Source organism: Mesoplodon bidens, assembly GCF_964165515.1.
Source record: "Mesoplodon bidens genome assembly, chromosome: 1".
NCBI lineage: Eukaryota > Metazoa > Chordata > Mammalia > Artiodactyla > Ziphiidae > Mesoplodon > Mesoplodon bidens.
The window spans coordinates 106364597-106379083 of NC_138176.1; the positions used below are offsets into that span (position 1 = coordinate 106364597).

General features: G+C 51.0%; 1 protein-coding gene across 2 annotated transcripts; it reads left to right on the top strand.

Annotated features, from left to right (window-relative positions):
- The first annotated feature begins 800 nt into the window (after positions 1–800).
- On the top strand, positions 801–12547 carry SLBP (stem-loop histone mRNA binding protein). Of its 2 annotated transcripts, XM_081248089.1 has the most exons (8): positions 802–965; positions 1073–1189; positions 4614–4718; positions 7089–7148; positions 7445–7582; positions 8159–8308; positions 9321–9402; positions 11602–12547. In XM_081248089.1, the coding sequence occupies exons 1-8, from the start codon at positions 907–909 to the stop codon at positions 11716–11718; spliced, it is 828 nt and encodes a 275-aa protein (XP_081104215.1). In that variant the 5' UTR covers positions 802–906; the 3' UTR covers positions 11719–12547. The 2 variants fall into 2 exon arrangements, with proteins under 2 accessions (XP_081104216.1, XP_081104215.1); XM_081248090.1 differs by lacking the exon at positions 1073–1189 and having other exon boundaries at positions 801–965.
- The last annotated feature ends 1940 nt before the right edge of the window (positions 12548–14487 follow it).

A 14487-nucleotide genomic window follows, 5' to 3' on the forward strand; every position in this document is an offset into this window, starting at 1 on the left:
CACAGGTAGTCTCGAATTTTCTACATCCCGGAGATCTTTGATGTTCTTTCGACTTCAGTCCTTCTCTTCTTTTGCACACAGCATCACCACTTATTGCGTGGAGGCTGGCCCAGGGCCCCGCCGGGTGGGGTACCCGGTGGGGGTCACGGAGGGCCCGTGGGCCGTGTGCGGGGTGGGGGAGCGGTTAGCGCAGGAGGCGGTTCTGAAAGAGGCAGAAGTGAGCTCAGCGGCGGGAACTTCACATAGGCTCGCGGCGCCGGGCATCAGTCGCGGGCAGCGAGTTACCGCACGCTTCTCCGTGCCTGAAGACTGCAGCCCGATATTGTTCTGCTGCCTCCCCTTCCGGGTTCCGGGTTCCGGGTTCCCGCCAGCGCGGACACAGTCCCCGCCGAGCCGGCCAATCGGAGAGCGCCCGAAACCGGGGCCGGGCCAATCGGAGACGCGTCCCTTGTTCCCTTGGCGCGCCCGCGTCGCCAGCGTCCGAATCTCCCGCCAATACCCCTATCCCCGCCCACGAAGGCGCGGCCAATCAGCGTCCGAGGGTCGCGGCGACCAGGCCGCTTCCAAGGCGGAGGGGGCAACCTTTTTTGAGGACCTCGCCTCAGTCAGCCCGGCGGCGCCCCTTCGCTTCCCGGATGGCAGCACGCGGGGCAGCTGTTTCGCGGCTCCCGTCCCGGCCTGGACGGCCTGCGGGGCGCGCGCCTCCGAGCGGCTCCCCCCGGCGCGGGCCCGATGGTCTCGACCGGCCCGGCGCGCGCGGGAGCCCGGGGGGCGGGGCGGCGGCCCATAAAGGCTGTTGGGGGCGGGGCGCGCGCAGTCTGCGTCGCGAGGAGGGGAAGTGGCCGTTGTTGCAGCCACCGCCACCGCCGGACCCCAGTCCCCCACGATACCAACTGCCGCGTCGCCATGGCCTGCCGGCTGCGAAGTCCCCACGGGTGCGGGAGCCGCCGCGACGGCGACGCCAGGTGAGGCCGGGCCGCGCGCGGGGAGCTCCCGGGCTGGAGAGCGGCGGGCGCGGGGTCCGGGCGGGGGTCCCGGGCCGCCCCGCCCTGACGTGGTGTCTCGTCGCCAGCCCGCCGCCCGCCTCAAGATGGAGCCTCGGACGCAAGCGCACGGCCGACGGGAGGCGCCGGAAGCCGGAGGACGCCGAGGGCCCCTCGAGGCCGCCGGGCGACCGCAGACCCGACAGGTGGGCCCGGCGCGGCCTTCGGGGTCCGTAGCGGCGGTGTCCCTGCACCTGACTGACTAGGGGGTACCCGTGGGTCACCAACAGCTCTCGACTAGTCGGGGCGCCCTTGGGTCACAATTCTGGTTAGTCAGGGTGCCTTTGTCTCACTACCCGTGATTAGTGGGGATGCCTTTGGGTCACCACCCTTGACTAGTCGGGGTGCCTTTGCCTCACCACCTGTGACTAGTTGGGGTGCCTTTGCCTTACTACCCCTGACTAGTCGGGACGCCCTTGGGTCACCACCCCTGACTAGTTAGGGTGCTTTTGCCTCACTACCCCTGACTAGTCGGGATGCTCTTGGGTCAGCACCCTTGACTAGTTGGGGTGCCCTTGCCTCACTACCCCGATTAGACGGGGTGCCTTTGCCTCACCACCCCTGACTAGTCAGGACTCCCTTGGGTCACCACCCCTGACTAGTCCCGGTCCCTGTGCATCACAATACGACGGTGAGGTGTCTCAGTGATGGATGTCAACAGAAAGTGGGCTCAGTCTCAGTCAGCGAGCCCTACTGTGTTCCAGGGATGGCATTGGGGGTCACCGCGAACTTAGAACTTTCCAGAGCAGTTAGGTTGACCCTTAAAAGAGTCAGCTCAGAAAAGTTGGGTGTCAACATAAGAGTCACGGAAGGTGGGCGCCAGGATGCAAACCAAGACTTAAGCTCCACGTCCCTCTTTCCACCCTGACGCTCCCTAGGCACTTGCCTTCTGACGAGTCTCGGTCGCAGCATTTACGTGTTTGCACGCTTACTTGAGTGTTTTCTAGGCTGAGCAGCGTTTTGGGGAGGCCAAGATACCGTGTCAACCTAGATTTCTTTTTTGTTCTGCTTGCACCCCGACACGGGTGGGTCAGCGAGTCAGATGAGGGACGTCAGAGACAGGGAGCGGCTGAAGAGCACGCGCAGGGGGCGGCCGGTGAAGGCCAGCGTGGTCAGGGAAGGCCTCTGTCGGGGATGAGATGGGAGGGGTCCCTAGGAGAGCCACCCCCCAGGGCCTGTATGAGCACCGACGAGAGGAGGGCAAAGGGGGCAAAGGGTAAGGGGGACAGCTGCCAAGTTCAAGTGAAAGGTGTTGGTGAGGATGGAGCAGTGCAGGTGGTGAGGAGTGTGTGTGGCTCCGGATGGACTTTTAAGGCAGGAGGCCCAGTACTTACTGATGGGTTAGAGGTGGGTGCTGGGAGGAGTTCAGGGGTGACTCTAGCTTTTAGGCCTGGAGACCTTCCTCGTTTGTGGAATCTTTTGCCACCATGAAGAGGATGGAGGTGGAGCAGACGTGCTCTGGGGAAGGAGTTGGTGATTAGGCTTAAGAAGCTTTTCAGATGAGTAAAGAGAAGATGTTGAGGAAATAGCGGGTGGGATCTCACAGTCTGGTCGGAGAGGTGCAGATGTTAAATTAGCATATACATGGCTTTTAAAGATTTGGGATTTGAGATTACCTGGGAAAAGATGTGAATGGAGAAGAGGCCCTGACAGCCCTAGGGCTAGATGTGAAGAACAGGTGATCGAATGGTATCTTTAAGATCCTGCTCTGAGTCCTGCAGTGGTCTCTGTTTTAGCTGAAGACAAGGTGTTAAATCCTTACATTGCTTTGCGTTCCTTTGTGTCCTGTTGGTACTCCTCTGGCTCACAGCAATCCCATAGGCCTCCTTATTCTGACAGGAATGCTCCTGTCCTAGGCACATTGCCCTTGCTATTCTTGCTGTGCATGTGCTTTTATTCCCACAGCCCCCTGTGGTGACAGCGGGGAGTACTCAGGGGTGCATGGTGAGTGGAGCCACTTACATCTCCACGGGCGCAAGAACTGGTTCCTTTGGCGGGACGTTAGCTCATTGTGTAAAATAGGGGCGCAAGAACTGGTTCCTTTGGAGGGACGCTAGCTCATTGTGTAAAATAGGCTTTGTTTTCTACTTGAGCACTTTTCCCAGAAGTACTCTTGTCCTAAGATAGGGTGAGTTGGTGAATATAATTTGCCTAATCTAAGAAATGTATTTTAGTTCCACACAAGGTAGTTTTTATCAAGCTACCAAAACATGAGATGGAGTGAAAGGTCGTTTGTAAGCACCTTTTAGAAATTCAGGAATCTGTCACGGCCGGGAAACCCAGACCTGGATCTCTTGGTACACTAATGAGGATGTTGACATCTAACCCTAGACAGGCCTCCATTTGGTTCTCTTCTGTATCTACCATACAGTCATTGAGTCATTTTAATTTGTTCATTAATTTGATTTCAGACCCTGCCAACCATATTTAGACTGTGGAAATTTTTACGGATCCAATTTGAGTTTCTCTGGGTGGAGTAATTATAAGGAGAGAAATGATAATTACATAAAGGGATTACTTTTTTTGTGTGTGTGTGTTTTTTGTTTTTTTTGCGGTACGCGGGCTTCTCACTGTTGTGGCCTCTCCCGTTGCGGAGCACAGGCTCCGGACGCACAGGCTCAGCCGCCATGGCTCACGGGCCCAGCCGCTCCGCGGCATGTGGGATCTTCCCGGACCGGGGCATGAACCTGCGTCCCCTGCATCGGCAGGCGGACTCTCAACCACTGCGCCACCAGGGAAGCCCAAAGGGATTACTTTTTTGTTGCTGTTGCATTTTCAAAGCATGCCATTGGGCTTCCAGCTAGAATGTATAAAGTTGCTTATTGATGCAGTTGAAGTTAGTTTCCACTTTTGATAGACCAGTGATGGCCAGTAGAAAGTTGAGGAGGAAAAGTAAAAATGTAAGTTTACATCTAACTCTAACTAACAGATGTAGCAACAATTCTAACTGCCAAAGTTCTTGGCATCAAGTTCAAATTGCCTGAACTTGACTAAAGATTTCCTTGAGCTCTAGATAGAACTGAGCTTCTAGATTAAATTTAACCCAACTCTAGGGGGCACTTTTACCTGTAGACTAAGTCCTAATGCAGTAAGAACTCTGAAGTACATTTTTATCCCCCCCCATTTTAATTATGATGTGATATATCCTGAACCATTAATTGTGTGCATCTAGAAGTAAATAGTAGCCACATTTATTAGGTGCTGGTCACTCTGCTTAGCTCTAAAAACGTATTAGCTGAAATCTTTTTTAAAATCCTAAAAAAAAAAACCCTCTTTTTGGAAATAAAAGAAGTTGTACTAGGTAGGTACGCTTCTTGGTGCTGATGATAACTGTTGATTTTGTCTGCCTTTCCCCTGCACTGGCACACAGAAGTTGTTTAACAAACAGCCCAGGAGGCTTCAGATGAATTGCCTGAACTCGGTGAGCTAGTAAGTTATGGAGCAGAGATTACTCTGGAGCCTGTTTTCTTGGCACTCTCCAAACAACCTCAGAACATTTCCTGATGCACGATTTGAAAGGAAACTGAAAGTTGTGTCATGGTTCAAATGTGCGTTTTCATTTTATTGCAGCTTTACCACTCCTGAAGGCCCTAAGCCCCGTTCTAGATGTTCAGACTGGGCAAGTGCAGTCGAAGAAGATGAAATGAGGACTAGAGTTAACAAAGAAATTGCAAGGTATGCATTTCAGACCAGTTTGAAATGTTATCTCTGGTGTTTTTAATTATATATTAAATTTGTGGCATATCTTAGAGTGGTGGTTTTTAAAAGTCTGGTGGCCCCCAGACCAGCCACATCAGCAGCTCCTGGGAACTTGTTAGAAATGCAGGTTTTCAGGCCCCACCCCAGGCCTGCTGGATGGGAAACTGGGTGGGGCCCAGCCCTGGCTTAAGCCCTTCAGATGAGTCTGCTCACTGAAATTTGAGAACCGGTGTCTTGGGGCTGTCCTTCCAGGGTGGCAGTAAGTGGGAGGTGGCGCTGCTGACAGCTCAGAAATGCCAGAGTGCGTGCGGGGATGGGTCCCTGACTTGGGGTCTGTGAACCCCTTGCAGTCGTACTCAGAACTGTGTATTCAAGTTCAACTCCAAGCCACTTCCTCTTCCTCAGCTCATTACAGTTCAGATGATGCATCCTTCACCACTGCTCACCCCCTTGGATTACGTTCTCCCTGGTATTTTGGGGCCTTTCTTCCCTTTGATAGGTGCCATCCAACCCAGGGAATGAACGTTGAGTTAAAATGTTGTGGCTCGAAATTAATTGAAGTATATTGAACCAAGAGTCTGTTCTTAATTCTGATGAGAAAATATGTCCTCATTGTCAGCAGGGAAGCAGGGCCAGACTGCTTCCTCCCCCTCTGCAGTGGTCGATGGTATTTAGAGCTGCCTTCTTTGTTTTTTTTTTTTTGTTTTTTTGCGGTACGCGGGCCTCTCACTGTTGTGGCCTCTCCCGTTGCGGAGCACAGGCTCCGGACACGCAGGCCCAGCGGCCATGGCTCACGGGCCCAGCTGCTCCGCGGCCTGTGGGATCTTCCCAGACTGGGGCACGAACCCGTGTCCCCTGCATCGGCAGGTGGACTCTCAACCACTGTGCCACCAGGGAAGCCCAGAGCTGCCTTCTTTGGAAAGGCTTGGACACACATGGGGGTTGGTTGTGACCACTTAATTCCTTTCAGACATTAGAATGCATGTGTGTAGGTGAGTAGGATGCCTGGGTAGAAGGGTGAACTGGAGCTGACAGCCGTGGGCTTCAGTGTTTTGAATGAGTTCTCGTGTTTATATAGATCTTGATTTTTCCCAGCTGTAACGGTAGGCTGTTTGACTGGGTCTATGCAGTTTTTGTGTTCTGCTCACAAGGGTTATAACAATTCTCATCATGTCCTTGTGTATCTGGATCCCCAATGTCACCTCTTGCTGGGGACTGTCTGCAGCCCTTATGTGCTGCAGGGAGACCCCTGTTTGTCTTGACCTTCCTGTTGGTGGACCCTTCTTTGTTCCTTTCTGAAAATCGTCCTACCTTGCAAAGCAGGCCTGATCTTGTCCAGAGCACTGTTTTGGGCCGCTCTGTGGATCACATCCTTTCTGATGGAAAGCTGCTGCTTTTGATGAGACCCAAGTGATGTGAGCTTTTGATGATGATGGTCTGTCTTACTTCCCACCAGGAAGGGGGGAGGTAAGAATTCAGCTCACTGTATGTCAAGGAGGCTAGCACACACTGCATACCAGCGGTCTGAAAATTTGAAAATGGGTTTTAGTCATACCTGAAGCCAGTCTTTTCAACTGGGGTTCTAGAAGGAATGAAATCTTACAGAAAATGATTTCAGGGACTAATTTCGCAGTTCTCACGGGGTGGTTCATTATCTCCTGGTATCCAGGCTTCACTGGGATGCCCCAGGAAACTTGGGGAAGGTTGAGAATTTTGGATTTGGAAGGAGGCACCGTGATACATGACATCTTTTAGACACTTGCATGAGCTTCTAGCTAGAGGTGGTTCACAGTTTCCATGTTAGATTGCACTATGCTTTTTTGGTGACGTAGTTTTGCAAAGTTGGGTGTTGGTCATTGCTGTGATAGAAGGCAAATGCCTGGTGAAATCCACAAGGGATGGGGGGAGGGGGGAAGGTGTGCAGTCTTTCCAAGAAGGTGAGCGGTCCCAACAGGCTCACATCTCATTAATAAGTAATTGTGGTATTAGAAATAAAAGCTTTGTATTTCAACTCATGTTTATTTTTTTCTAAAGGCTTCAGGGTTAGAGGGATGTAAATTTCTGTGTCGTTTGGGTCTCACTACTTAACTGGCGGCAGTAGTTTTTTTTTTTTTTAGAACCTGGTTGTTTTAAACACCCTGTATGATCTTGGCACATAACCTTTATCTTCGCCTCACAGGTGATTGAGGGAGGTTGAAAATAAAAGAAGCCACCTACTGTTACTTAATCCACTTACCAGACCACACTCTCAGGGGGCTTTGTTCCCTGTGGCTCTCTCTTAGCTCTAAAAGCATTGTGTTCATTTCTATACCTTTTTAAAAACAGCAACATTTACTTTGCTCTCAGATATAAAAGGAAACTCCTCATAAATGACTTTGGAAGAGAGAGAAAATCATCATCAGGAAGGTAAATGCTGTGTAATTATTTCTTTTCTAATTTAGTAGACCTGTAGTTTATTAATGAAAAAACAACAACATGAGATGCTAAGTGTCTCAATAGCATTTACTGTTTTTCTATTCTTCACTGATTAGAAATATGTGTCTATCATGTACTAAATTCCCATATATTCAAAGATTCTGGACTGTCATGGGGTTAATATGGTTTGGAATCCAGAGGGCAAATACTCCATTATTGTGTTTAAACGTTTTCTTATGTAGTGATCTTAATTGTGAGGCTTGTTCTGTTCATTTCATTTTCTTCAGTTCGGATTCGAAGGAGTCTATGTCAGCATTGCCAGCTGACTTAGAGACCGATGAAAGTGTCCTGATGAGGAGACAGAAGCAGATCAACTATGGGAAGAACACCATCGCCTACGATCGCTATATTAAAGAAGTCCCAAGGTAGTCTTGTTTCGCCAGCATGTCCTGGTCAAGTCATGTGGCATTGCCGTCTAAAGAGTTGCTTTGGTGGTAAATCTGACTCTGGGTCTAGTTCTGCTAGGAAGTGTATTATTAAGTGTATTATTAATTATTAATGACTTTCAGTCACTTACATAAATAAAGAAGAATGGGTTGGTGACTGAGAAACCAAGGACGTGAAGATAAATAACATTTTCATAATTTAGAACGTTAGATGACATTTCATGTCTCAGGACTCATAGCTGTCTTGTAAATGTAAGATTATTAAAGTACATGATGGGGAAAAGTAAAGTTCAAGTTGCAGATTGTAAAGATTTCATTAGAGAAAGATATGAGTACTGCCCCGTTTTGTGTAATAAGCAGCATCCCCCCTCCCCCCACGCACACAACGATACAAAGGGAGCTTTAGAGAGTATACCAGCTGCTTGGCAGGATTGAAGTGCAGATGTCCTGTTCTGGGGCATGGATTGTGAAGGGAAGCAGAGGCAGACAGGTAGTGCTTTTAAGCTCACCTGCAAATGTGGATGGTGTGTGACAGGATAATCCCTCTCCCGGTAGGCACCTTCGACAGCCTGGCATTCATCCCAAAACCCCCAACAAATTCAAGAAGTATAGTCGACGCTCGTGGGACCAGCAGATCAAACTCTGGAAGGTGGCTCTGCATTTTTGGGATCCTCCAGCAGAAGAAGGATGTGATTTGCAAGAAATGTATGTCTTTATTGCATTCTCGTCCTCCGTGTCTGCAGTTCGGGCGGCGATCGCAGTGGCTCTGTCACTGTGGCAGGTTATCGTGCATAACGTCTGCCTGTGGTCACAGCTTCGTGTGTGTGTTTTCTCTGCACGCATGTGTAAAGCCGGCTAGGCGGGCTCTGGGAGAGGCTGGAGGGAGGGGTGTGCTTCCTGGGCTGGCTTTACTCTCTGTAGCTCGGGCAAACTCATCTTAGGAAACCTAGAGATATGTGGGGTTTGTTTGTTTTTAAGATAACATTTTAAAAAGCATGTGAGTAATTTATGTTGAGCTATAAACGTGAAAGGTCTTTTTTTAAATCTAAGGAAGGCTTTTATCTTTTTAAACTGTGTCTAGTTGGAAAGATCTCAGGCCTGAGTTTCTGCCACGTGGTCAGGATGCTGGTTGAGCGAGGACGCGGAGAGACTGTCTGTGCGGCCTCTCTTCTCAGCTCCCTCGACCTGAGCCTCTCCTGCCCTCAGAGACACAGTTATTCATTCAAGTGTTGGAGTTTCTGCTTTGTGCTGGGGAAATTTATTAGAAAGAAGTTTGGCCTCACAGACACACACTGATTTTTTTCCCTGTGTCACTATTGTCCCATTCTCTCTATGGGTAGGAAATTGGACAGATGAGTGATGATGTGTAGTATGGCTTGTCACGGTGTCTGTCTCCCCCCAAAACTGGGCTCTATTATTGACGCTCCTACTTAGAAGGATGCCTGTGGGTGTGTACAGATAGTGGGCCGTAGGCAAGAGTGGGCAGGTGGTTGTGCGCTCCCGGCCGGGTGGACCTGTTTGCCTGCAGTGGCTGCTTTACCTCTGCGAGGTGATCGGGCAGAGGGTCCGTCTGGCACACGGGGAGTTGCTGAAAGCTGGTGGGTCCCTCAGGGAGCAGAGGAGGTGCGTGTTAGCACTCACGGGCAACGTGGCTGTGGTGGCGTTTGCCTTCTGGCTCTGTTCCATGGTGACCGATGTGCTTGTTCTGACCGCACAGACGTCCTGTGGATCTCGGGGAGATGGAGACGGAATCTGTGGAGAGCAGCTCTGAGTCCCAGACGAGCTCTCAGGATAACTTCGTAAGTACCTTTCCTTGGTTTTGTCTCTCCGCGTGAGTGTTACAGGTTAATTGTTGACAACGTATGCCCCTCTGAAAACTGAAGTTTACGCTGAAATTTGATTCTGATGCTTATGAAAAAGGGGCTCCTTACCCCTTTCTCTGACTTTATTGAAATGTCAGATTTGATGGAGTTTGTAGGTAGTGGCCTTATTTTAGATTTTGGGTTTAATCAACTAATCAGTACCACCATTTTCATTTAAAAGTAAAAGGCCTTTTCTTCTCTGGTTCGCAGGCTTTGTCACTTTTTAATTTCAGGCTGTCTGGTTTGTTCTGGTGAATTGCTAGTATAGGGAATCATCTGCTATCGTTGTTATAAGTGGAGGCATGCTTTGGGCCTAGGGGTTCCCCCACATTTGCCAATTTTAAAAAATTACATGTTTTCGGAAGAAAAAAACCTCCAAAGATGAAAAACGACGTACAGAATTGCCTCGTCTCTAATTCTCTAGTTACTGGTTGGGTGCACGTTCTTCCAGACTTCTCTGCACTTAAACAAGCCAAATACACAGCAGCAGTTTACAGTAAAAGGATCCCTTTGTTATTTTAAAGGAGACGGCCCCAATATTTACGTGTGGAAATATTTTGCACATAAATTTAAAAAATAGGTTAAAAACTAGAACTCAAATATTTGTTTGAAAAACTCATGCTTTATAGAAGATAAACCTGTACTGTATTTGAACAGGTCAGGAGCATATAAAATAAAAGTGCATAGTTGCTTTTTCCTGCCTGCCTTCCATCTGTGTCACCCTGATAAGCCTGGGATGTGTCCTTCCAGCCTTGGGGACCATCTGCATCCCACGTACTCTTTGTGACTATTCGAGGCGTTAGAAGTAACACAGGGACTCCCCTGCTGATCCAGTGGTCAGGACTCAGTGCTTCCACTGCAGGGGGCTCGGGTTCAATCCCTGATCGGGGAGCTAAGATCCTGCAAGCCGCGTGGGCAAAAAAAAAAGTAACACTAATGTCCAAAAGAGAGGAATGACAAAATTACATTCATAAGGAATACAGCTACTGCAGATTGTTTTTGAAGACTAATAATGTGGAAAATCGTCAAGATAAATAAAAACAGGATACTTAACCATAGGATTATCCTAGTTCTGTGGACATTTATACACAGGCAGGACTAAAACCCATGACCATCTCAGTGGGTGGTGTCCTTGGTGTGGATTAAGAGTGACCGTTGTCCCAGCTCAAGAGCCGATTCTGAGTGTGCCGCTCGTGGTCACAGAAGTTAAGGGGCGGCGACTGCACGGGCGGGTCGGGGGCCAGGCCCTGAAGATCAGGGGCAGCGGTCCCGACGGGAGGTCCTGCGGCACCGAGGAGAGGTGGGAGCCAGCGGGACGTTCGGGGGACAGGAGAGCAGGCTGGGTGGCGAAGCGGAGCCCCCCGGCTTGGGCCTGCACTGCTTGAGCCCGAGGTACTGGGGGGCAGTGCGCTCGCTGCTGAGCACTGGCCGCTACCCCAGCGTCACTGTCATGCTCACGGAACCTCGTAACCAGGCCGCGCTCAGGTTTCCTGCTGTCCCAGTAATGTCCTCGTCACAGGTCTTTTTTTCTCTTTTTTGGCCCAGAATTTCATCAAGGATTACACGTTTAATTGCCGTGTCTCTTAAATTTCCTTTAGTTTAGAATAGTCTTCCTGCTTTTCCCCCACGACGTTGACCTCTTTGGAAGGGTTCAGGCCCGTTTTTACGAAGCAGGATGTTCCTCAGTTGGGAGTTGTCATACTGTCTCCTTGAGGATTAGATTCAGGTTGAACCCTCTGGCCCCCGTTTTGGGGGTTAGGTGGGGCGGTCCTCAGCCCAGCGCCAGTGCCGAGCGCTCGGCGGTGCGACGTGATTCTGCTTTACAAGCCACGGTGGCGCGTCCCGTCCACACGGTGGTGCATCCCGTCCACACAGTGGCTCCTGTTAGGCGTGAGCGGCTGTGGCTCAGGGGCCTTAAAGGTCACTTGGTCACTAATGGGGCGGGGGCGGGGGGTGGGAGTTTGAGAGATCCAGCTGAAGTGAAGCTTGGCGGTATCTGCTGGATGTTCTCCCGGGCGTGTCCTGCGTTCCTGGGAGGCGCTCAGCCGCCAGAGGGGGAGCGGCCCTGCTCAGCGCCTCCAGCAGCAAGTCCAGTGTGCCCGAGGGACCGGCTGTGACCGTGCTTCTGTTTTCTAGGACATGTACTGTGGCACCCCTACGAAAGTTAGACACGTGGACTGCCAGGCGGGGGATGAGTTTGACTTGGAAGCCTGTTTAACTGAACCCTTGAAAGACTTCTCAGCCATGAGCTAACCGGCGCCACCTGGAGGCCCCTGGGAGCAGCGCTGCCTCCACGGGTGGGGTGGCCACCGAGCATGCGTCCTGCCTGCCTTTGTAACTGGGGGTTTCTGTTCACAGTGTACAGTCTCTTGGTGAATTGATGTTCTTGCCTTATTTTCTTAAGAAACGTTAATTTTGTGTATAGGGAATGTATTTTGCATGTTTTAAATTGTAAATGGAACTAAATCCGAGGAAAATTGAACTCGAGGCAATCTTGCAACAATCTTAATTGCTTAATCTCCGCATCCTTGAAGTTAACCTGACAAGTGTACCGTAACTGGTTTTCCACAAGTTTTTTAGGCATTAATTGCTACTTGTCAGAGGGCTGGTTTGGGTTTAAGCATATGTTCACGGGGCTTTCTTTAGTGGTATCTGGCTGAGTATTCTCATAATCTGATACCTTTAATATCTTTATGGAAAGGGTTAGGGTTTGGGCCATTTGTCAGTATGTCAAGATGGGTTTTTTTCCTCGTACAGAGCACTGAATAGTCAGATATTAAATTGAGTTGGTAGGTTAATGGGGTTTATGTAAGTTATATGGTCTTAATTTGGTACTTGTAAATAGCGCTAAGTAGCCCTTCTACCTATACTACTCCAAGAGTTAAGACAACAGAAGGATTTAGAAAGAACATCTTTTTTATAGTCAATTAATTTTCCGTGTACAATTGCTGTAAATGATAATGTGTACAGATTTTCTGTTCAAATATTCAATTGTAAACTTCTTGTTAAGACTGTTATGTTTCTATGGCTTTTGTATGGAATGACATTGCAAAAATAAAAAGGACCTTCTTTAACTGACTTATTACTACGTTGCCAGATAGGCTGCCTGCTGTGGTGATTCCTGCCCTTGGCTTGTGCCCAGGGAGGGTGGCACGCAGTGGTGGGGGAGTCGTGCCCGGGCTTGTCGTCCTGCCCCGCCCCGCCTGGCGAGGAGCACCACACTTTGATAGGTTTGCAGCTCTGGCCTGGGGTCTTGGTCGGGCTGGAGACGGGTCCAGACCTGGTGTCAGCGGTGGGCCCGGTGTGTGCTTTCCCTGGACCCAGGCTTTCCTGGTTGAAGGGAGTGTGTGCCCACAGACTTACTAGGAAGCCAGAGGCCTCGGTTTGCTGCTTGGTTAGCAGCTGGGGTGACAGGGCCTTTCCCTGTGTCCCGAGACAGACCAGGGCCGGGCAGTCCATGCCAGAGCCGAGGGCCCGCCTGAGGGGCTGCCCCACCCACAGCGGCATGTGTAGCCCCTGGCAGCTTGTGCCCTCTGGACACCCCCTTGGAAGTGATGCTGAGCTCCCTTTAAGCAGGGGGTGGGCATCGGTCACTTTGTTCAAGGTGCTTTGAAAGGCCAGAAGCCCTTCCTGTTGGCTTCACACATGTGTTGAGCTTGTAGTATGTCAGGCAGCCTCGTGGATGTTGGGACACACAGGAGACAGGGTGCCCCGAAGTCTGCACTCACAGGTAGGAGGGCAGCGAAGCAGGGCAGGGGGTGGTTGGGAGATGCCCTATTAGGTGGTGGGTGAGCAGAGATGTGCTGCCGGGACGGGGTGGGGGCATTCACCCCAGAGGGCAGCAAGTGCAAAGGCCCTGGGGTAGGAATATGGTGTACAGAACCCCAGCAGTGCTCAGACATGGGAGAGGCTTGGCAGCTGGCATGGGCTGGAGCCTGTTCGAGAAAGACAAGAGTTGTCGGGGGGGGGCAGGGGACACCTCAGGGCCTGGAGGAGGCTGCCCAGGATGGGTGAGAACACTGGGAACTGAAGCAAAGTGCACCCCTGCTGCATAGTGACCGCTGGCAGCCCTGTTGTGCACAGGGTGGTAGAAAACACTGACCTATGGCTTGGATGGGCCGGTAGGGTTTCCAGGCAGACCCTCGGAGCTGCCTCTGACTTCCCAGGGCTCGTTCGGAGAGGTGAGAACACAAGAGGGAAGGGCTGTTTAATTGCGGGGTGTGGGGGAGCCCTTTGTGGTCTCAGTTATGTCCACCTTCCTGGGTGGCAAACAAGGTGAATATGAAGAAACGGCTTCAGAGCAAAGATCAAACCCAGAGGATGCCAGGGGAGACGGGTCTGCAATGAAGCTGAGGCCGTGGCTGTCAAATGCTTGGTTAGGACCTCGGAAGGTCGAGAGCCTTTGCATCAGACAACAGGACGTCTAAGACGCTTATGTCCCCCAGGAGCCCAAGGCAGAGAAGGGCTTATTTTGAGGAGACCTGTGTGTGTGGCTCTTGTCTAATGAATTGAACCGCAGTAAGAGTCACAGGAGACTCAGAAAGCTTTTGAAAGAATCATACTGGCAGAAACACTGCCAGCTTGGACTGAAATGGACGGGCAGTATAGAATGAAAAGAGGCCTTTGGAGCCTCAAGATTCTAGTGTCAGGAAGCAGGTTGGAGAAACTACACAGCTGCAAACACAGGCTGCGTTTCTTGGAAAAGGGAGCGTAATTCAGAGGTGGATCCCAGAGGCGTGGAGAGTCACCGATGCAGCAGGACTGAGACCTGGGCGGGGAGCAGCCACGCCAGTGGTCCTGCCCAGCCCTGCCCCCTGTACCCCCCGCCCCTACAGGAGCGGTTGAAGCAGTTACCCCAGGCTTGGCCCACCGTATGTCGGTGTGTGTGTGGTGGGTCCTGGGGACAGAGTGCACATACGTCGTCCCTCTTCAGACTGAGAGGACCTTCACCTCAGGAGCTGTGTTTAGGGGACTCCTCCATCAGAGCCTATTCCTGGGACGGGATCGGGACTTTGGCCTGGC